General features: G+C 47.2%; 8 protein-coding genes across 8 annotated transcripts; 3 read left to right on the top strand and 5 right to left on the bottom strand.

The window, feature by feature from the left end:
- Window positions 1-75: 75 nt before the first annotated feature.
- On the bottom strand, window positions 76-787 carry EDB93DRAFT_1138377 (uncharacterized protein). Its single transcript, XM_041449225.1, has 2 exons — window positions 410-787; window positions 76-246 (listed from the first exon to the last, which is right to left on the bottom strand). The coding sequence occupies exon 1, from the start codon at window positions 725-727 to the stop codon at window positions 509-511; it is 219 nt and encodes a 72-aa protein (XP_041308870.1). The 5' UTR covers window positions 728-787; the 3' UTR covers window positions 76-246; window positions 410-508.
- A 2,010-nt stretch (window positions 788-2,797) lies between these two features.
- EDB93DRAFT_264662 (membrane bound O-acyl transferase family-domain-containing protein) lies at window positions 2,798-4,457 on the top strand. Its single transcript, XM_041455894.1, has 3 exons — window positions 2,798-2,903; window positions 2,956-3,208; window positions 3,273-4,457. The coding sequence occupies exons 2-3, from the start codon at window positions 2,957-2,959 to the stop codon at window positions 4,287-4,289; spliced, it is 1,269 nt and encodes a 422-aa protein (XP_041308869.1). The 5' UTR covers window positions 2,798-2,903; window position 2,956; the 3' UTR covers window positions 4,290-4,457.
- Window positions 4,458-5,275: 818 nt separating this feature from the next.
- Window positions 5,276-7,052, bottom strand: EDB93DRAFT_1249237 (WD40-repeat-containing domain protein; the record flags this gene model as incomplete). The annotated part of the gene is made up of 6 exons (XM_041452825.1): window positions 5,276-5,398; window positions 5,733-6,206; window positions 6,268-6,329; window positions 6,409-6,493; window positions 6,546-6,825; window positions 6,895-7,052. 6 exons carry the CDS (start codon window positions 7,050-7,052, stop codon window positions 5,276-5,278), a joined length of 1,182 nt encoding a protein of 393 aa, XP_041308868.1.
- A 2,593-nt stretch (window positions 7,053-9,645) lies between these two features.
- Window positions 9,646-10,201, bottom strand: EDB93DRAFT_1336610 (uncharacterized protein; the record flags this gene model as incomplete). The annotated part of the gene is made up of 3 exons (XM_041455339.1): window positions 9,646-9,693; window positions 9,798-10,028; window positions 10,175-10,201. The coding sequence occupies 3 exons, from the start codon at window positions 10,199-10,201 to the stop codon at window positions 9,646-9,648; spliced, it is 306 nt and encodes a 101-aa protein (XP_041308867.1).
- A 926-nt stretch (window positions 10,202-11,127) lies between these two features.
- On the top strand, window positions 11,128-12,475 carry EDB93DRAFT_1083287 (uncharacterized protein; the record flags this gene model as incomplete). The annotated part of the gene is made up of 2 exons (XM_041445757.1): window positions 11,128-11,379; window positions 11,444-12,475. 2 exons carry the CDS (start codon window positions 11,128-11,130, stop codon window positions 12,473-12,475), a joined length of 1,284 nt encoding a protein of 427 aa, XP_041308866.1.
- An 860-nt stretch (window positions 12,476-13,335) lies between these two features.
- Window positions 13,336-14,254, bottom strand: EDB93DRAFT_264412 (ribosomal protein S11-domain-containing protein). The gene is made up of 5 exons (XM_041455893.1): window positions 14,194-14,254; window positions 14,066-14,139; window positions 13,781-13,949; window positions 13,466-13,722; window positions 13,336-13,411 (listed from the first exon to the last, which is right to left on the bottom strand). The coding sequence occupies exons 2-5, from the start codon at window positions 14,066-14,068 to the stop codon at window positions 13,385-13,387; spliced, it is 456 nt and encodes a 151-aa protein (XP_041308865.1). The 5' UTR covers window positions 14,069-14,139; window positions 14,194-14,254; the 3' UTR covers window positions 13,336-13,384.
- A 402-nt stretch (window positions 14,255-14,656) lies between these two features.
- EDB93DRAFT_1249234 (uncharacterized protein) lies at window positions 14,657-15,010 on the top strand (the record flags this gene model as incomplete). The annotated part of the gene is made up of 4 exons (XM_041452824.1): window positions 14,657-14,699; window positions 14,749-14,808; window positions 14,863-14,933; window positions 14,990-15,010. 4 exons carry the CDS (start codon window positions 14,657-14,659, stop codon window positions 15,008-15,010), a joined length of 195 nt encoding a protein of 64 aa, XP_041308864.1.
- Window positions 15,011-16,279: 1,269 nt separating this feature from the next.
- Window positions 16,280-18,192, bottom strand: EDB93DRAFT_1273986 (uncharacterized protein; the record flags this gene model as incomplete). The annotated part of the gene is made up of 4 exons (XM_041454373.1): window positions 16,280-17,316; window positions 17,425-17,595; window positions 17,652-18,037; window positions 18,108-18,192. 4 exons carry the CDS (start codon window positions 18,190-18,192, stop codon window positions 16,717-16,719), a joined length of 1,242 nt encoding a protein of 413 aa, XP_041308863.1. The 3' UTR covers window positions 16,280-16,716.
- Window positions 18,193-21,018: the final 2,826 nt, after the last annotated feature.

The following is a 21,018-nucleotide window of genomic DNA, read 5'->3' as shown; positions in this document are numbered from 1 at the left end:
GTGCGGCTTCACATCGTACATTTAAAACTTATGTAATCACGTGATTATGTCCGAAGTTGCTTGTATGTCCCATGTCACGGACCACGGTAATGAATACTAGCTTTGGCAAGACCCGCTTCATCTGGCAACTGCCTCGCGATAACATGCTTTCAAAAACTTTAGTGACTAAGCCTGTTGAAGACAAATACACTCGATAATCAAGAAGCGTACGAGAGACGCTAACGCTCCACGAAGTTCGAACATCAGCTTGCTTGGCTTCACCCTGGCGTCCGTCCATCCGATAACTCATCAAGTACACGGTAAACCTCACAGCGGCGAGCAGGGAACAGGTACCGTATGAGATGCCTCGCGAGAATATGTGGACCTTGTGCACCAGGACTCGCATTGTCACTTTGCATTGTCATCTCACCGTTCATCCACATTTCTTGTTTTCCTCAAGTCAAAATTCGAGGTGAAAATACTTGATTTATCGACCCCATTTTGATTCCATGTCATTCGACTAATTCAGCTACTCGTAACAGCACTCCCAACACCCGGCTGAGGTATTTTTGGAAGGTGATGACCCTTTCGGGCACTTCAAAGTTTGCTTAGAGGTGACACATGGTTCGGCACAGGATCCTACTCGAGGAGATTTCGCTGCCACTGGGGCAAACACAACACTGGTAGTGGCAAGGATTGCAAGATAAATAATTTGAGCGAGCTTCATGGTATGATTGGTATCTGACATAACTGTGCATCAGCCTACGATGTGACCATGTGAGGAATCCACACACCGACAAAAGTCTGAATGTGCAATGTGCGTGGAGTTGCTGTGACAAACGTCTTAGAAGAGCTATTATATGTCAATTCAATGAAATGTGCATAGTGTGGCGGAAGAGGGCTGCTCACTGCAACAGGAGGTATTCGTGTCTGAGGCCTTGAAGTTCCACTCAGTGGCAACTTAATCGCGTTGACTTTATACCTGTTCTCGTTAGCGGTGAAACTATACTCGGGGAAAGTTTTATACCGAGAAGACATGCAGTTCTGTTGATGGAATCCGTATCTTTGGCAATCTACACTGGCATGCCGCAGGCTGAAGTGCGCCTAAATCACTGGCAGGTTGTTGATAGTTGAACCGAGCCAGACAATTGTAACTTTGTGAGGCTGCTTATTGCGTTCGACCGGGAATGATTCGGACCATGAGAGAATGAGTGAGGGATAATTTATTCACTTGAGCTACTATAGAAAGTAAGGACCGACTATTTGTATGTAAGTGAGTACAACTTGAAGGGGAAATCCATAAGTAGTACTTCGGACCGGTACTACAAAGGGAATTCTATAGCCGGTGTCCGTGGCTAGCAGAAGTCACGGTGACATTCCTTACAGCTTGTAGTGATCTAGCAGGAAGGATGACAAGCCAAGTATTTGTGTAAGCACAAATATAATATAGCCACTGCTGAACATTCTTCTATAGCATGATCATTTCTGACGGAGCCCAGGGACAGTGCTGGCCAAGCACCCCTTCAAGTTGTCAGATGGACACTTCAACGCACTGACATCCAAAACGACACCACGGAGATGTTTGCATATATCACATTAGAATATCCTTGACTGTGGTCACCTGTAGTTTGACACTCTACCAGATTCTGCTGGCAGAGTTCTTCCATCCGCGGGCAAAACCAGTTCTGCCAACTTACCGACTGGCAGAATGCAATACTTTCCAGGCTATCTCAGGGCCAGAATTTGAGCAGTATAGCTATCCTCGGACATGGCACTAGGGGTCTAGGACCATCGGGAACCTATAGTCCACTGTACGGCGATGTATCGTGCCATTTGTGGCCCATAGTAATACATCAGGCTCAATCCTAGTACAGGTACAGGTGTGTCATCATACTGAATATATGTTACTCGTGCAGGTGTAGTGTGCATGAAGAGACAGTAGTATCGGACGGAGAAGTAGTGCAGGTAGGTCTCCTCTGAAAACAACGCCCGAATACCGTGCGACTGCGGCGGTAGCATGAAACCAACACACCGGTTTTACTATACATTTTTACACGGTAAAATAAATAAAATTGGGTGAGTTGCCAAACCCTGGGCGAACAAATTCTGACACTGAAAGCAACGCGAGCCAAGCGTGCGAAATTGTATTGGAACACGTGAAGTAGGTTAGCAATATTCACCGAACGAAGTTCAATTAGGGATCCTCACACCTGGGAGCTTAAGCACTTACGGTTTATGCTTATACACCAGAGACCCGGCCAAGTAAGGGTCCGTCACAGATGCCATTCGAAATCAATACAGTTACAGATGTGTTTCGGGATAGTATGTATCCGATGCATCTGTTCATAGAACTTTTTTGACCGTGTCTCAGGTGTTACGGCATAAGCACGGTGCTTATGCCGTAAGCGCTAAACTAATTGAAACTAGTGTTGGGTTGAGCTTATAGCTGTCTCGCAGCACGACAGAACCGTAACACCTGAGACACGGTCAAAAAAGTTCTATGAACAGATGCGATACATATCCCGAAACATATCTGTAAATGTATTGATTTCGAATATGTTCCCCGATATGAGCAGCATCTATTACGGACCCTTATTACTTGGCTGGGTCTCAGGTGTATAAGCATAAACCGTAAGTGCTTAAGCTCCCAGGTGTGAGGATCCCTATTATATTTGTGCTTACACAAATACTAACATTGGCTTAGTATCATCCTTCCTGCTGGATCAGAGGATCCCTAATGTAACAATGCTGCGATGCGTCTGATCGCCCTCTGGATCTCGTGTCACGTCATATCAGTGTCTCACTCGCGCCCTATAAATCACTCTTTGTATCTGGTTATTCGAATGTCTCCCCTTGCTCCTCACAGGCGTCACATTTGTCTTGCTGTCAGATCGTCCAAACATCAGTTAGACACACATTACAGGGTACACCGCATTTCCCACATTTATAGTTGTTCATCGTTGATAAAGCTTTCAGCATGGTCAGCTTCAGTACTAGGCTGCCGGTAACCCAGGAGAGAGATTCGTCCTTCGTGTCGACTTTCTCAACATTAGTCTTGCCGACCTTTCTTTCGTACTTTGCAATGGGCGTGCTGGTTCAACGAAAACGCACTGCAATGATCCGCTTTGCGCTGCTTCCGGTTACATTGCTATGCGCATATCGAGTCGGCTCGTCGCTCGATCTTTCTTTCGGCATTCCTAACTACCGTACCTTCAATCAATGCTTAGTTGTGAGTACACTGAATAAGTCGTCCGTCACGAGAATCTCCATCTCATCCAAGTGTTACAATACAGGTCGGCATGTTCGTCTTTGCGATGCGATCGACTACTTGGGCTTTCGCGAAAAAACCATATAAACGGATTGCATTGCAACCGAAGAAAATATTCAACGGTGATACCATGTCAGGCGGTACAAACAACCAGTCGACCAATGATGATGATGATGATGGTACCCTGTTCACCGCCATCTGGAATGCATGGGATCTATTGTTTAACCTTCGCGGGATTGGGTGGGATTGGTCAGAAGGCTTACGCATTCCAAAGAGCAGTCTTGGAACAAAATCAACATTAGAGTTCCTGCTCATCACTCTCGCGAAGCTAGTCTTCTATGTGCTCGCAACTGATGTCACCTCTGGAGCTGCTCGCTATTTTTCTCCGGGAACAGCTGGATCAACTGAAGGGGGCACAATATTTGACGCATCACTGACACCCCTCAGTCGCTATACCCGGTCTTCTATCGTTACGATCCTCGTTGGTTCGACGATATATCTTACGGCCGAATTGATTTATCACATAAATACCATCCAGTCTATCTTGTTATTCAGACAAACACCGTCTCAATGGCCGCCCTTGTTTGATAATCCATTGATTTCGACATCGTTGACCAGTCTTTGGGGTCGCAGGTGGCATCAATTGATCCGGCAGTGCTTTATATCACTCGGTGCTCGACCATTATCATACCTACTTGGTCGCACCGGAGGGGTGATGGGCGCATTCGTGATCTCAGGTGTTATGCACTATGTCGGATTGAAGGCAATGAAACGAGGTATTCACCCCGTTGCTACCTTTGGGTTCTTCAGCATGCAAGGCGTGGGTGTAATCCTTGAAGGCATGTGGAAGAGGCGTACAGGCTTACGTGTCGATGGATTTTCGGGTTTGTTGTGGACTTGGGTTTGGGCGGTCTTTTGGGCCAACTTCATGGTTGATGAATGTGCGAGAGCTGGTTTGGTCGGGTTCGTGCTCTTCCCTGACGATTACAGGCCAATAGTCTTGCTCGTCCACTTTTTGAAATACTTATTCCGAGCTGTTTGAATTTTTGGAAATTATTGATGTAGTTCAGTGGCGTTGATAGCATTGCTGCACATACCTATGATACAGTATGGAAATAACAAGCACAAAATTTGACATTGTGCTGCAGGGACGAATGTGAGTGGCCCGGCGTCGAGTACTAAAGTAGCGGTGACTCGAAACAAGGCAATACGATTGCTGGCGGGCGTCACCCTCGAAATGCAGCACTATCGCCTGCCAGGATCTCCTCACGTTTCAGTCGAGGAAAACAAGAGCGTTGGCTCCGTTTTCAGGTACTGCCGAAATGGAAAGGAATATTGATGTTTTAAGGAGAGCATCAACAGCGTTCGAAGCGGCATTCATCTGAGCAAAGCTACGAACCTATAGTGAAGCTTTGAAGAGGAACTGGCCGCGCCTCTGAAAAACCTTTTCAAAAGGCAGGGACGCCAACTGTGGGTGTTTCTTGAAATACTTCCAGACAATGCTCTGCAGGTGATGGTACTGGTGTTTGTTTCTCCTGCGGTAGGATCATGCGGTCTCTGGTGTAGGAAGACACTCGTTTGCTTGAAGGCGAAAATGCTGAATATAAAAAAAAATTGGCACAGATCAAATTAAATCAGACGTTGACTCATCTAATTTTCCCTTTGTGATGCTTTAAGACGAAGACAGGTTGAGTTGAGGATAGGTGATATATATCTTTCTCTGCGTAAAGTGTGGGGTAGTTTTGAGTGACCAGGGCATTGGGCGTCGAGACATCACAATGGAGATGAATTAGTTCCGAGCGCAACGTTGAAAGCAATTAATATTCTTGTATAATTGTGCAGTTTCAGTTGAATGGTAACGATCCATTCCGAGTCAGATGTGCGAGACAGGTCCTTAATCACGAGGTCGTGGATAGCACAGGCATTCTGTTTCAGATCATCATGCTATTCTCTGATGACTGGGGTAGTCGTAGTTTAATCCGGGGTTCTTTACAAAAAGAAGGTAAAAGAGACGAAGAAGAGCAAGGGCTACACTGTCCTTCGCTTGCTACAATTAGCATTATCGAGGTCGATGCATTGCACGAGTATCACGACGAGGAAAGGAGTTAATGCAGAATCACTAGAAGCAGAGATGAAGAAGTCATGCATATCCTGCAATGCTAGCTGTATCAACAACTACTGGCATGTGATTGGGATACACAGCAGAGAAACAGCACGATCTGGGTCCACCATTGGACGAGTAGTGACTGTGTGGCTGCTGTACCTGCTGTGGTAGTACTGGTACCTGAAGCAGGAGATGTCGCAGATATCGAGGTATCGGCAGGCTGGGTGTGTGATGATGATGGCTGGGCTTGGACATGCAACTGGCTTTGTTGTTCATCGTATGCTCGCTTTTATTTCATGAAATTTGGCCCCCGAGCAACAACCAAAGTCTGAATGAATAATTAAACCACATCAATTTTAAATACACTGAGGAGGGACACACCTGCTTGTCCCGCACTGCGGTCACTTCAACAGCATGAGGACAGCTTGGGTGTTGCGGAAGTTCGATTTCTTCGTTAGTGTGTGGTTGAGAGCGGAAGAGTGAGTACAACCGGCTGAAGAGTGCATCTGGACGCGAACTGAAAGACGTTGGATGAGGTTCTGCTTCTTCGTCAGTGCCAAGTCGAGGTCGAGGCAAAAATGAGGAAAGGCGGGCCAGTAGCACATGCGGATCTAACTGCGAAGGTGTGGATAGTTGCTGAAGTTCGTCTGGTGCATTATTTTCGGGTCGAAAGTGGTGGAGGTGCGAGGAAAGACGAGCGAGGAGTGCATGTGGATGGAATGCTGAAGGCCTCGAGGTTTGCGGAAGTTCGGTTGCTTCACCATTTTCTGGTTGAAAGCTGTGTAGCAACGAGGAAAGGCGAGCGAGGAATGCATTTGCAGAGGAATGGAGATGTGCACCACCCACTGGAGAGGACTGAGGGCACAGCTGTCTGGATAAGAACTATACAATTGAAATACAAATACTGATCACGTACATGAGCATCAGTTTCCATACCAGCAAAAAAAACGTCGGCAAGAGCTCGTCGATACCGCCAAACTGGTTAGAACAACGCGTAGCATCAGCCTAGAATGTTACTGTTATAATGAACAAGAAGGATTACAGATACGGAACGTACTGCCAAAAATGACTTGCCATCGGGGTGTGTGCTCTATTCTTAAATCATCTTGAGATGCCTTCTCTTCGAGACTGTCTTTTGGTACCTAACGGTAGACATTGTTGGTGAGTGAGAACAAGTGAAATAGTGACACTCACAATATTAGTACTAGAGGGAAGTAGGTGTTGAAGGCCAGCTCGTTTGAGGATGGCGTGAACGTCCCATACGTACGCGTTCTTGTTTTCGCAAGCAGTGACTAGCATGTTTCCATCAGGGGAAAGCGCTGCAAAGCGCAAAGCCCATTTACGCTGGAAGGTGACTTCGACTGGGAGGTTAGTGTCGAGATTCCATAGACGCGCTGTGTTATCGAGTGATGCACTTGCAAGGAGACGGTTGTTTCGAGACAAGGAGATGCGACGAGAACATTGTTGGTGTGACCTTCAGTCACGAGGGCAGTCGTCTGTTGCCAGGTGGCAGTGTTGAATATCCTAATCGTGCTATATGAACCCGGATATAAGCTTGCTTCCATCCGACGTCCATGCCAAGCCGAAAACCCGGCTGTGTTCGAGTGTGTTGAGACGCTCGCCTGTCTCCGCATCCCAGATATGCACAGCGTTCTCCTTATAACCGCCTGTCGCGAGTTTTGACGAGTCAGGCGAATACATCACCGCATACACCCAATCATGCTCGGTCTCGATTGTCAAGACAGTTTTGCCGCTGTCGACATCCCATACTCTTGCTGTCCCGTCCCAGGATCCACTCGCCGCTCGCTCACCATCTGTACTCCAGCACAATGAACAAACAACATCTGGCGTCTCGGCCAGAACGGATCACCAGGTAAATTTTCGGTACACGGTCAAATCGTGCAGCCGATCGGCAGCGGCCCACGGCACATCCAAATCTACGGTAAGCATATCCCCCTTTCACATCCTCACCCTCTAAGCCAGCACACGGAGAACCAGCTCTACACAATCCATGAACTGACAAGTACCCTGACACTCCAAGACTTCCCCACATACCCCAACTTCTCCACTCCCCTCATGTAACATTTCTTCTTCCTGCTTCCCGTTCATACCACCCACATATCACAATGCTGTACTTCTTCAGCTAAAATCATTGAATTACGAGGAGCAGCCACCAATGGAATCCGGCACTGGCAATAAAATGTTCAAGTACCATAAGGTTTATAGCATCAGAGTGTGCTATGATGCTCATGGCTACAATATCTGTAGTGTTCTGACATCATCTCTGATTCATCTATCATGCCGCGGATAAAAATCGTTTTGGGAAACGGTATATGACGTGCATTGAAACTCTGATTCGAGACGCAAATGACAGAGTTCAACTACTTGCAACGTAGTTACAGCTCAACCAACACATTATAGGGTCCCAAGTAACAAGGCACTGTTCCTGTCGTGCCGCAGTCCAAAAATCATTTAGTTAACAGCTGAGCAACACTGCCAGCATGTATAATCCACTTGGTAAGGCGTCATTCCTGACTCGCAGCTCAAAGGCAGATTAGGGACGCAAGAGCCCGTGCAAACTAGAGATGGTTGAGAAGCAAATGCTGACGTTGTCGAAGTGGCATCAGCAGCGACGCTGGAAGCCGCAAGGATCGTGAAGTAAACGACTTGAACGAGTTTCATGGAATCTGGTAAAATTATGCCATCAACTTGTGATCATTGACCCTGCATACACCCACACACCGACAGAAAAGTTTGATCCTGCAAAGAGAGTGAAGTTATTATGACAACGTAGCTGTCATATGTTGCTCAATGAAATATGCATAGCGTGTGGCGTGAGCGTTACTCACTGCAAACAGTTCGGAGGTGGTCGTCTCTGAGGCCTTTTTCAACTCGACCGCAATTGACTTTATACTCGGAGAAAGTTTTTTTTTATACCGACAAGATATGCAAGTTGATGCGACGTTGATAAATGAGGGGTCCGGAATGCATCTCCTTGGTAATCGGCACAACGCGCATTAAGTCGGCGAGACAAGTTATATCGAGCCTGCAGCAGGTTATAGTCTGTCGCAGTGATCGCGGCGAGGATGATTTGTGGCAAATTAGCGAGTATTTGCATAATACCGGCTACTAGCCGAACTGATCATAAACCGTTGCAGAGTCAAGACCGTCACGTCATTCAATAGATACATCATGGTCTAAGACTATGGACTACTTATTTTTGACACTTTCACTGACTTTGAAGTTGTAAGAATAAGATTGAGAATAGCGTGAACTGGTGGCACGCACTTTCAAAAATAACTTCTCATCGAGCGAAGAGCGGGGTGTATGCTGTGCTTCTGAATCATCATCTTGAGATGCTTTGTGTTCGAGTCTCATTTGGTGTCTAACATCGGTCACTGTCAGTGAATTCACAATATTGGTACCAATGGGAAGGTCCTTGCTGAACTACGGCGTGTAAATCGATGACCAGTGGTGGTTGGGTCTCAAGAAAGCCGACGGTGCGAATGAGGAGTACGGAGGAAGGAAGCTGGACTCCTGTGGTCGGAACATTCCGACAAGCTGCTGATGGCAGCGTGCTTGACCCTCGGGCGTCAGCACAGACTGGTTGTTGTTATTAATGTCCGATGATAGTTTGTGTACAGTGCCCTAATCCTACTCTTTCCATATTTGACTAAAAAGTCATTTCCACAGTGAATATTGGTAAGCAGTATGTAAAGAGGTTCAGAAACGCTGTGAACCTGTTCATGGATAGGGGCGAAAGCACCAACCTTTTGTTCATATTTATTTATTTATTTGTTCATCAATGCATGCTGATCGCCCCTGCACTCATCATCGCCTGGACAATATTGTGGCAAAGTTCTTTAGTGGTTGGAGCAGGGTATTGTATTGAATTCACTGGCAGGCAGATGATGTGGCTGGTGTGCAGTGCCAGCTGTAAGCAGTGAGCATGCTGATACTGAAAGCTAAACCTTTTGGTGTAATGGTTATGCGCAGGCAGCGGTGACATTCGGAATGGACACGTATTGAGAGCAAAAATGACCGCGAGATTCAACTAATTTAGCTAGAGTACTCAGTAACAGCACTGCCAACACCCGAGTGCGTGTGAAGGCGATGACCCTTTCGGGCACTTCAAAGATTGCCTAGAGGTGACACATTGGTCGGCGCAGGATCCTATAGTTCCAGGAGGTCTCGCTGCCACTGGGGTAAACATAGCACTGGTAGTGGCAAGGATGGTGAGATAAATAATTTGAACGAGCTTCATGATATGATTGGTATCTGACATAACTGTGCATCAGCCTACGATGTTGACCATGTGAGGAATCCACACACCGGCAAAAGTCTGAATGTGCAATGTGCGTGAAGTTGCTATGACAAAGTCTTAGAAGAGCTATTATATGTTGGTTCAATGAAATGTGTACAGTGTGGCGGAAGAGGGCTACTCACTGCAACAGGAGGTGTTTGAGCCTGAGGCCTTGAAGTTCCACTCAACTCAATCGCGTTGACTTTATACCTGTTCTCGTTAGCGGCGAAACTATACTGGAGGAAAGTTTTATACCGAGAAGACACGCAGTGCTGTTGATGAAATCCGTATCTTTGATAATCTACATGCCGCAGGCTGAAGTGCGCCCGGATCACTGGCAGGTTGGTGATAGTTGAACCGAGCCAGACAGTTGTCTAGCAGGAAGGATGATAAGCCAATATTGTAGGCACATATATAACATATAGCCACTGCTGAACATGATCATTTCAGAGCGGAGCCCAGGGACAGTGCTGGTCAAGCAATTGTCAGATGGACACTTCATGAATAAGTTTCCACGCACTGACATCCAAAACGGCACCACGGACATGTTTACGTTATTACATTAGAATATCCTTGACTGTGACTCAATCACCTGTGGTATGACTGTACATTCTACCAGGTTCTGCTGGCAGAGTTCTTCCATCCGCGGGCAAAAGCAGTTCTGCCAAACCGGCTGGCAGAATGTAATACTTCAGGCTATGATCTCAGGGGCAGAATTTGAGACCCACAGTAGACATGACACTACAGTCCACTGTACAGCGATGTATCGTGCCATTTGTAGCCCATAGATTACTAATACATTTATCACTAATGACTTAGTTGTAGGTAGTGATACGTCAATCCTACAGGTACTACAGGTGTGTCATCATACTGAATCTATATTACTCATGCAGGTGTGGTGCGCACGAAGAGACATTAATCTAACAGGATCGGACGGAGAAGTAGTGCAGGTAGGTCTCCACCCTGCTTTACTCTGACAACAACGCCCGAATATCGTGCGACCTGCGGCGGTAGCATGAAACGAAAACACTATACATTTTTACATGGTAGAATAAAATAAAATAAGGTGAGTTGCCAAACGCTGAGCGAGCAAATTCAGACAGCGACACTGAAAGAAAGCAACGCGCCGCGGCAGAGGTAAGAGCCAAGCGTGCGAAATTGTATTGGAACACGTGAAGTGGGGCAACAACATTCACCCAACGAAATTCAACTTGAATGTAACAATGATGGTGCGATGCGTCTGATCGCCCTCTAGATGCTTGAAATTCCCTTGCCACGTCATATCAGTGGCGCATTTGCGCCCTTTAAATCGCCCTTGCCAGTATATCTGGTTACTCGAATGTCTCCCCTTGCTCCTCACAGCCGTCACATCTGTCTTGCTGTCAGATCGTCCAAACATCAGTTAGACATACATTACAGGGTACACCGCATTTCCAATGTTTATAGTCGTTCGTCATTGATAAAGCTTTCAGCATGGTCAGCTTCAGTACTAGGCTGCCGGTAACCCAGGAGAGAGTTTCGTCCTTCGTGTCGACTTTCTCAACACTTGTCTTGCCGACCTATCTTTCGTACTTTGTGATGGGCGTGCTGGTTCAACGAAAACGCACTGCAATTATCCGCTTTGCGCTGCTTCCAATTACATTGCTATGCGCATATCGAGCTGGCTCGTCGCCCGATCTTTCTTTTGGCATTCCTAACTACCGTTTCCTCGATCAAGGCTTAGTTGTGAGTACACTGAATAAGTCGTCCGTCACGAGAACCTCCATCTCATCCAAGTGTTACAATACAGTGCGCCATGTTCGTCTTTGCGATGCGATCGACTACTTGGGCTTTCGCGAAAAAACCATATAAACGGATTGCTTTGCAACCCAAAAAAAGATTCGACGGTGATTCCATGTCAGGCGGTACAAGCAACCAGTCGACCAATGATGATGATGATGGTACCCTGTTCACCGCCATCTGGAACGCATGGGATCTATTATTTAACCTTCGCGGGATTGGGTGGAATTGGTCGGAAGGCTCAAGCATTCCAAAGAGCAATCTTGGAACAAAATCAACATTAGAGTTCCTGCTCATCACTTTCGCGAAGCTAGTCTTCTATGTGCTCGCAACTGATGTCACCTCTGGAGCTGCTCGCTATCTTTCTCCGGGAACATCTGGATCAACTGAAGGGGGCACAATATTTGACGCATCACTGACGCCCCTCAGTCGCTATACCCGGTCTACTATCATCACGGTCCTCTTTGGTTCGACGATATATCTTACGGTCGAATCGTTCTATCACATATATACCATCCAGTCTATCTTGTTATTCAGACAAACACCGTCTCAATGGCCGCCCTTGTTTGATAATCCATTGATTTCGACATCGTTGACCAGTCTTTGGGGTCGCAGGTGGCATCAATTGCTCCGGCAGTGCTTTATATCACTCGGAGCTCGACCATTTTCATACCTACTTGGTCGCACTGGAGGGGTGATGGGCGCATTCGTGATCTCAGGTGCTCTGCACTATTTTGGATTCAAGGCAACGACACGAGGTAATCACCCCATTGCTACCTTTGTGTTCTTCAACATGCAAGGCGTCGGTATAATTCTCGAAGGCATGTGGAAGAGGCGTACAGGCTTACGTGTCGATGGATTTCCGGGTTTGTTGTGGACTTGGGTTTGGATGGTCTTTTGGGCTCACTTCATGGTCGATGAATGCGCGAGAGATGGTTTGATGGGGCTCATGTTCTTCCCTGACGATTACAGGCCGACAGTCTTGCTTGTCCACTTTTTGAAACACTTATTTCGAGCTGTTTGGATTTTCGGAGATTATTGATGTAGGTCAGTGGCGTTGATCGCATCGCTGCACATACCTATGATACGGCTTGGAAATAACAAGAAGCACAAAATTTGACATCGTGGTGTCTGTTCATGCACATTGTACTCGAGTTGACAGTAAAAGGAAATACTCACCAGGTCCGTCCCGATCGAGTCTGCTCCATACACGTGTATTTACTTCTGTAAGACACGGAGACGACTCGAAAGAAACCAGTTCGTGCGGGGTGATGGAACGTCTGTGAGTCTTGAACGATTGTGCTACAGATGTGTGCGCGTGGATGGGGCGAGGGTTCCCTAAAAACCCGGGACGATGCAGGCGTGATTGTCATGGCAGGATGGCATACACAATGAGCCCAAGCATAAAAAGACCCAAGTGGCCAGTCCGCATATAATTGAGTTGGTTGAGAGAAGAAAAAAAGTCACTTGTACCTGTCGCAGCTCTTGCAGATTTTGCTCAAGTCGCATTTATCCTGGACGGGGAGACATATGTGAAAGTATCAAAAATAAGTAGTCTATAGTCTTAGACCGCAAGTCCAAGACACGACTTTTATCAGCGGCATGGTAGATGTCAGAACACTAGAGATATTGTAGCCATGAGCAGTACAGCTGGCAGCATGATGATATGTGGGTGGTATGAACGGGAAGCTCAGGAAGAAATGTTACATAATATGTACGGAAGCTCAACAGAAAGGTTTCACGTGTTTTTCATGCTGCACTCAGATCACGTTGATACGAAGCACAAAGATGTTGACAGCACAATACTAGAGACACAAACAGGTGAACGACCGCGGGGCAGGCAAAAAACCTGATGCGCGTCGAACGGCGACATATCATTTGTAACTCCAATTACATGCATAGCAATTTTTGGCTCTTCCAAAATCTCATAGTAAAAACATGAAAATGGAGATCACAGACGACGACCACGACGACCACCCTATCAACAAAATCAATAAAACAAAATTCTCTCAAAGCGGGTGAGAGGGCATACCTTGCGCCTGGTGGAGTCGGTAGGAACAGGGGTGACGTCCTCGATGCGCCCGATGCGCATGCCAGCGCGAGCGAGAGCACGGAGGGCGCTCTGTGCACCGGGACCAGGAGTTTTAGTGCCAGTGCCACCAGTTGCACGGAGTTTGATGTGGAGGGCAGTGATGCCGACCTCGCGGCAGCGCGTGGCAACATCCTGAGCAGCCAACATAGCTGCGTATGGGGACGACTCGTCACGATCTGCCTTCACTTTCATGCCACCTATTCACGATCATGATGTAAACTAAAGATCTATACCGATATAGGTAGTCGCGCGTACCAGTGACACGGGAGATGGTCTCCTTGCCTGAAAGATCGGTGACATGGACGAAGGTGTCGTTGAAAGAGGCGTAGATGTGTGCGACACCGAAGACGAGCTCGCCCTCAGCGACTTGGGGACCGAGCGAAACAGTGTTGTCTTCTTTTGCGACCTTGGTTTTCTTCGGAGCCTGTGCATCCAAAAGTCAGCTTGCAATCCACCTCAACAACAGGCCAAAATTGCGAAACGTTGCTCCAAATGATGGCGTGGATCACCACAGGACGGTGTACTGAACTATGTACGCACCATTTTGATGGGCTTGAGGTATATTCAACGATACGGACGTTGGAGTCGAGGAATGTGAAGCAAGGTTTTGCGTGCTACAAACATGAACAAATAACAACGGTATGCGAAACTCAAATTAATTTGCTCACCATCGTGTTACGCAATCAAAATTCCTTCGAAATGCCACTCACGTTCAAAATTGTCATAACTCTGCGGAATAGTCTAGATGAGTCTCGAGCTTCATCGTGAATTTTCGAAGATGAGAAGTTTAGAAGTCAGTGGGGACTATTCATCAAAGCGTAGTATCTCAAGCACCATCAGTCGCTCCTGTATTACAGCTCGTCTAGAAACATAACGATCGATGGCACTGCGTTAATTTTACGTGTAGTCGGACCCTGCTTAATTTACTACAGTTAGCAGAATCATGAAATATCTCCTATCATTCCTCTGAGTGGGACAGTAAGCGCTTGAGTACTTGCATATTTAGAAGCGTTATCGGGGTGAACCGCGTCCCATGATCAGTTGACCTGTCACTGACATATATAAAGTAATATCAGGGTCTCTTATCCTTAGCCTTGACTCGTATCTAATCATCCCACATCCCACCTCACGATGACCGTCTGCCAGGCCTTCTCCAGTGCTCTCGCCAAAAAGGGTACGCGTGTCTTTGTACATATTCGAACATGATCATGACCCTCGATCAGGCATGACCGCACAGCAGCTCGCTACCATGACCCAGAGCAACCAAGACCGCATGTCCCAAAGTATGCCTCAGACACTGCCGTTGACTCGATCGAATCGTGCTGATGCATCTATAGTTTGTGCGGGCACTGTAACCCCCACGAGCGAGGAATACAGCAAGATCGCTTCTGTGCTGGGAATGAGCAGCGTGAGTGTTTGGTTTGTTTTGTTTTTTGCGCTTGTTTTTCATCGTGTTCGTGTCAGGTCCCTGCTAGCCACCCTTGAGTCGTACTTGTTAGTCTGTGTATTACTATCGATAAACTATGGAATGTATATCTGAGCTGGCAGTGATGACGATACGACGAGCACGGCGACTTGATGTCCCAGATAGAAGCAGACTCACGTCATTGATTGCCTATTCAAATTTCCAATTGTTCCATCTTCACCAAGTACTCAGTCGAACAAAACATCAACGCAAGCACACGCGGACCCGATTGCAATCGAACGATCGACGAGTCTCTCAAAAGGAAAAGCAAAAGGAAACCGCCACCCAACTGATCACTTCAAAGATTTACGTCAAACCCCAACACTTCCCCCCTATATCATCCGCACCATCCATACATCGCGTTTCAGGGCTTCACGTCACAAAAAAACCAAATCTCCTCAGCTGCACGTACGATACGCGGCGGTACGAAGTAGATACGATAACGCTTAAGAGCGCTGGAAGAAATAGAAATACAAAAAGAAGGATCATCGCCTGCAGCGAGTCCGCCTACCCTTCAAGTTCGCATGCGTTTGCAACGTTGCACGAAAAGTCTCCGTTCGAGGTTACGTGTTTACCATGAAAATCTCTTCGCCTAATATCCGACGAGAATAAATTAGCAGGGGATGTCATTAATGGTCCCTTGTTGTATGGCCATGCGCAGTTAGGCCGATGATGCGCAGGACCCCCTCGTAGCCTCGTTGCATCGGCGCTGTTGCCTCTTCGGGAAGGCAGCGTGTTTTACACGATGCACTCAGTTCAGGGACTCGAAAAATGGAATGGCAAGAAAACAAATGTCCGCGCTGGAATGCTGCAGAAGTTCGGTATTCGCGGGATGATAAGCGTTTGACTCACAAAAACAAAGTAAAGTTTATCAGCATCATGATACGCGGTGTCCGCACCTTCAGTAAACAGCATCCATGGACTTGCAAGCCCCAAGTTTACGTGGACACTGCAGGTTTTGAAACAGTTCCTCATCCGCGGGAAACTGAATCTCGAATTTCGCATCCAATTCATAACATTCAACAATATGCAATTGCAATATGAAAATCAACGACGGTAGTATGAATGACAACGCTACAGTAATCATTCGTCCACTACGTAAACCGTCACAAGAGTCATGTACTACTACTGTGTAAGTACTAAGAATCATAAAGGAGTATGCAGAAACTAAAATCCACAAACTCATCGTAAGAAACAACTAACTGATAGCGAGACAGAATATCTGAGAGCAGAGGGGGGGAAAGGGGATACGGAGGAGGTTCAACGGTCAAGTTCTGGAATCAAGGGGGGAAGCGATGACGAGCAGATGAAATGGAAGCGGGACGGATGGCTGAAAAGGGATAAGCGAGAGCAAGGAACACTAATGACAATAAAAGCAGGAAAAACGCAATGCTACGTGAAAATGTGTGCTGTGCAATCAAACGCGCTCCTTATTAAGGATGAAATGTTCAAAGGAAATAAGTAACACGAACGAATACGGTATGGCTGAGAAATCCTGCCAAAGCCAATGCTGTCAAGAAGGCGAAATGGATAGGATACAAGAAATAAAACATTAGTATAAGGAGCAGCGCCAATGATATGATGCAGATGAGAAACATGCCAGGGAAACGGAAGAGAGACGGAAACGAGAACTAGGCGACAGATAGCAATATGAGACAAGTAGAGTAGTAGTCCTGAGACCGCTAGACTGAAACCAAGCAAAGACAAATCCAAAATGGGAAAAATTTTATGCAGCGTTTGTTGAGAACGAGGAGCGGGCACGGCCGGGAGCTTGGGACGAACCAAAGTAGGGTGGATAATTGATAGTTTTACCTGTCGGCGGGCTGTAGGCCACGTTCGGCGACGGCATCCAACGTTCGTGAATCCGTTCTCGTTCCCTCTCCTGCTCATCAGAGTGCGAACGAGTTATTTTTTGAGGTGACGTCGCGGAGATGGAAATCGTCCGCGGTCTTGAAGGGGGGATTGGGGACGTAGCACGTAAACGAGCCGACAGCACAGACGCTTGCGTTGGAGTCTCAGACCTCATCGGTGGTGCCGTCATCCGTGCTGGGGTCGTTGGTCTCGACCCTCCAGACACAGATGTAGAGGCACTTCGAGAATGAGTCGCCGCAAAGCGCGAGAGCATGGATGGCATAGCTGGTACATTGTACGTGGATGCCGCGGATGAAGAGACTGATTGGCGCCGCTCGCTTAATCCAGTTGGAGCGGCGGTGCTGGGACGGGCAGGTGGCGTTGTGACTTGAGACGAAGCGGACTTAAGAGTATAACGGCTAAGCTCTGCTCGAAGAGCCTGGCATTCTTGTACTTTTTGGTTGTGAAGGGCTTGCTATAACAAAAGAAACGGAGGTCAGTGGCGTTCAACGCATTTTCCAAACCGTAACGTACTTGTCTAGAAGAAATTGTCAGCCAAGCGATAACGTATAGATCGATTTACGTACTGCTTTAGATCGGCTTCTAGCTTGGTGACAGTCGTTTCAGCGTCGTCTAGCTTCCCTTTTAGGGCGGCCTCGACGGTCTTGGCCAATTTCGTGGCTTCAGAATGAGCGAAATGATTCATCAAAATCGCCCTGAGCAGCGCAGCACTCAAGGATAAAGAAGAGTTCAACTGTAATCAAAAAGTTAACGGAACCGCGAACGTTGCATAGCGATGAAAATTTTTACCTGGTCATTAGATTTTTCATCATGAGTCAACCAGTCTTGTAGCTCGTTGTGTAGAGTCGAAACCTCTTCCACTGAGCATTTTTTAGCGGCTACTTTGGCCACTTTATCCTCCAGCCTGCGAGCTTCTGCACGGGTACGCGAGGAGCTCGGCTCGACGAAGGGAAAACGATCTTCCCGTCGTGGTGTGGAGCGGTCAGCAATGTCAAGAGCCTCAGTGAGGCCACCTCGCCGCCGAGAAGTGGCCCATCCACTTGCTGAGAAATCAATGCGGATCAAACGCACATCCTCGCTGGTGAAATGATCCCGACAGAACGGACAAGCGGGTTGGAGACGAGGTAATGTCTTTTCTACGATTTTATGGCAGCAACTAGAGCAGAGGACGTGACCTGCGGACAAAGAGATTTTTATGACTCGAGTTGAAAAAAATTCCCACATCATCAAAAAGATTGAGCTCACCGCAAGGAATTGAGTGAGGAACACAGTGCGGACCGTACTCTTCTGCGCAGACATCGCAGACCGAACCAGGACTAAGCGTGAGCATGAGGTCAAGACGATGAAACCCTTGCCAGGTTTGCTAGTTAGAAAGCTATTGACAAGGGGTATCGCTTGACCTGGTGGTGGATAAATAGCATGAAGTGAAAAATCTCAGAATGACGGCAAGTCACCAAAAGTGGCCAAACAATGCACTGCACGCATGGCTTGATAGCCAAACAAATCATATATTCTTCTGCCATCTAGCCATAATCACGAAAACACGCTGTCTTCATAATATGTTAATTTTATCTATCAACTGCATCTGCAGGTTCCATGACATTTTCTAGAGAGTCCGTGAATAAGATCACAAATCACAAAAAAATTTGATGAATAATATTCTTATGCAATGTATTACAAGTACTAATTTAGGGTTAGGGCTTAGGGTATTTCGCCCTTTGTCCTGGTGGCTTTCCAAACCATGACTCGACTAGAAGGCCAGCCAAGGCTTTCGTACGAAACTTGCCGACGGAACTAACAGCCTCTTTGTGTCACTGCCGCCTAGGTATTGGCAAAAATATCAGTCGGAACCGTTTATATCTCACACTCTGTGCCCATTTCAGGTCATATAACATATCATGGTGTGCGAAACACGTGTTCCCGCCACGGCGGGATTCACCCGCTCTCACTGATCATATTCCCTATGTTCCGCCGCAGCGCGGATACCCACAATCCGGCTCCAATATGAGTCGAGATGACTTCACTTATGAGTCGTCGCGCAGCTTTTTGCTGCGCTTGGAGTCATCTTTCCAGGCCTCGGACGGAGCAATACGACGTCCAAACCACCAGATGGCACCAAAGCAAAGCGGCACACATTTGGTCGTATCTCACGATTTGCTCACGAGATTATCCTTCGTCATCGGAAGTCGGAATATGAAGTCTCCCGGCACACATTTGATATGCCGGATCAACAGGTTTGTCGCAAAATTCGGAATAAAGCATCAAAAGGCCAAAAATTATCATAACTTCCTGCACACGTTCGGTATGTTTCCTTTCTAGCCGACCATCGATTATCTGATTCGGATAGTGGATAACAGGCTCTGCTTCGAACACGCCCTAGGCCATGCTGTCATTCTCTGAAGCGTTTTTTAAAGTTATCACAATCTCATCATCGTGGAGCTGTGGTGGGATGTAAGACGTGCCATTCTCTTGGTCAAGACGGAACCGTCTTCCGCGGTCCGTCGTCAAGAAGATATATCTCGAGGCTGAAACACGAGATCTTGTTACTGCACAGCTCTAACTCGGTCCCAGGCACACTGATCCGATATCGATTCGGAGGATCTGTAAGAAACTGCGTACCCGCTGACTGATCGCCCGGAACGCTTGCGATGCTCTACAATCTTCTACAGTGCCTGGTGAATCCAGCGGATGCGGCATCGACTCACTTGTTCGACCAAGCTCGATCGGCCCAGCCCAAGCCTATCATAAGAGTAGGCTGGCGTGCGTTAATTACAAGGCTTTACTACGAACGCATGCAGGATCACACATCACGGAGTTTACTCTGTCCTTGGATTAGTGCATCTCCTGATAGCTCCCGATCAAGATATTGGAGTCCCTCTACTAATTCACACTTTCTTTCAAGTCAAGTGGACACGATGCAATGAGCTGAGAGGTCACCCACTCTTCCCGTCGTCGATTAAGGAGATCCAGCGACCTATCGGCGGGTCGCACGTTTTATACCGAGGGTGACCTCTTTTGCCAACACCATACGGGGGCATTGTTTAGCCCCCCCCTAGCGAGCGTCTATCGCAGATTGATAGGCTGAAGTTAACCTTATGTTCATCCCCAGGTCTAGGTGCGGCCTGATTTCACAAGGTGGGGCATCATCATCGTGCACCACTACGTACTTACCACATGATGAAACTTGATATCTTCATCTCCGGTCCACGATCTCAATCACAGAATAGCGATCCGTCATATCAACATCATATGACTAGCGCTATAGAATGCTATGTATAGGTTGGTGCTACTGAACATGAATGTATGTGCTTCCAAAAATTATATGTGGTAAACGAATAGATGGGTGATTAGGTGGAAAGGTCCCTGACGGCCTCATCGCAAGCTCGTGGCATCCATGATGCGTTCTATCTGAAGTCGTACGCGTACGCGTCCTTTCCTTTCCCTCAGGGGTTCAACCAGACCAGAACACCTGTTTTTGCGCCCTCGGAAAGCATCTGCTTCACTCACTGATTACTCCAAATGAACTTCGCTTCCATGCATCCAGCGTCAAGTGCAACTACGGAGTTTAGGAGTGAGAGCCTGGGAAGCACCTAATTGGCAAAAGAAACGCATCATGAAGGACCTGCGCGGCTAGTACTGCCGTCTTCAGTAATCTGCCGTCCTCTAGAGATACGTCTAGAAACGCGGCGAGTGGGACATCTTATCCGATGGCTGCGGCGCAGACATAGCTAGGATAAAGAACGCATCGTTCCAACGTCATGCATGACATGCACATGGCGTGGGACACAAGTCCGACAAGCTCTTTCTCTGGCCATTATTAGTCCTGTATCCTATCGTTTGGCGTGCTCCTTGTCGTTCCACGCAAGTACCGCTTGAATCTGTGGAAGGAACCAATGACGGCACAGGCCCATCACCGGACCGCTGCGCAAGCTTCGCGAAGAAGTTATTCGAAAAGTCTTCCAGCGTGCCTAGCAGTCTCGAATGACCGGGGGGGTCAAGCATGACGCTTCGTTTTTCGGCGGTGAACTTTGTTTCGGCTTGAAGGTGGTACTAACAAGGATAGAGTGGCAGTTGTCTGGAGGAAATTCAACTTCTTTGTTTTTATTTTTATCTTTGGATAATCGATAAAATTGTGTAGCAACAGAAAATTAGTCTA

Source organism: Suillus bovinus (genome assembly GCF_016758785.1).
Source record: "Suillus bovinus strain UH-Sbo-P2 chromosome Unknown EDB93scaffold_19, whole genome shotgun sequence".
Lineage (NCBI taxonomy): Eukaryota > Fungi > Basidiomycota > Agaricomycetes > Boletales > Suillaceae > Suillus > Suillus bovinus.
The sequence above is the reverse complement of the archived record's forward strand: the minus strand, read 5'-3'. Positions and strand labels throughout refer to the sequence as shown.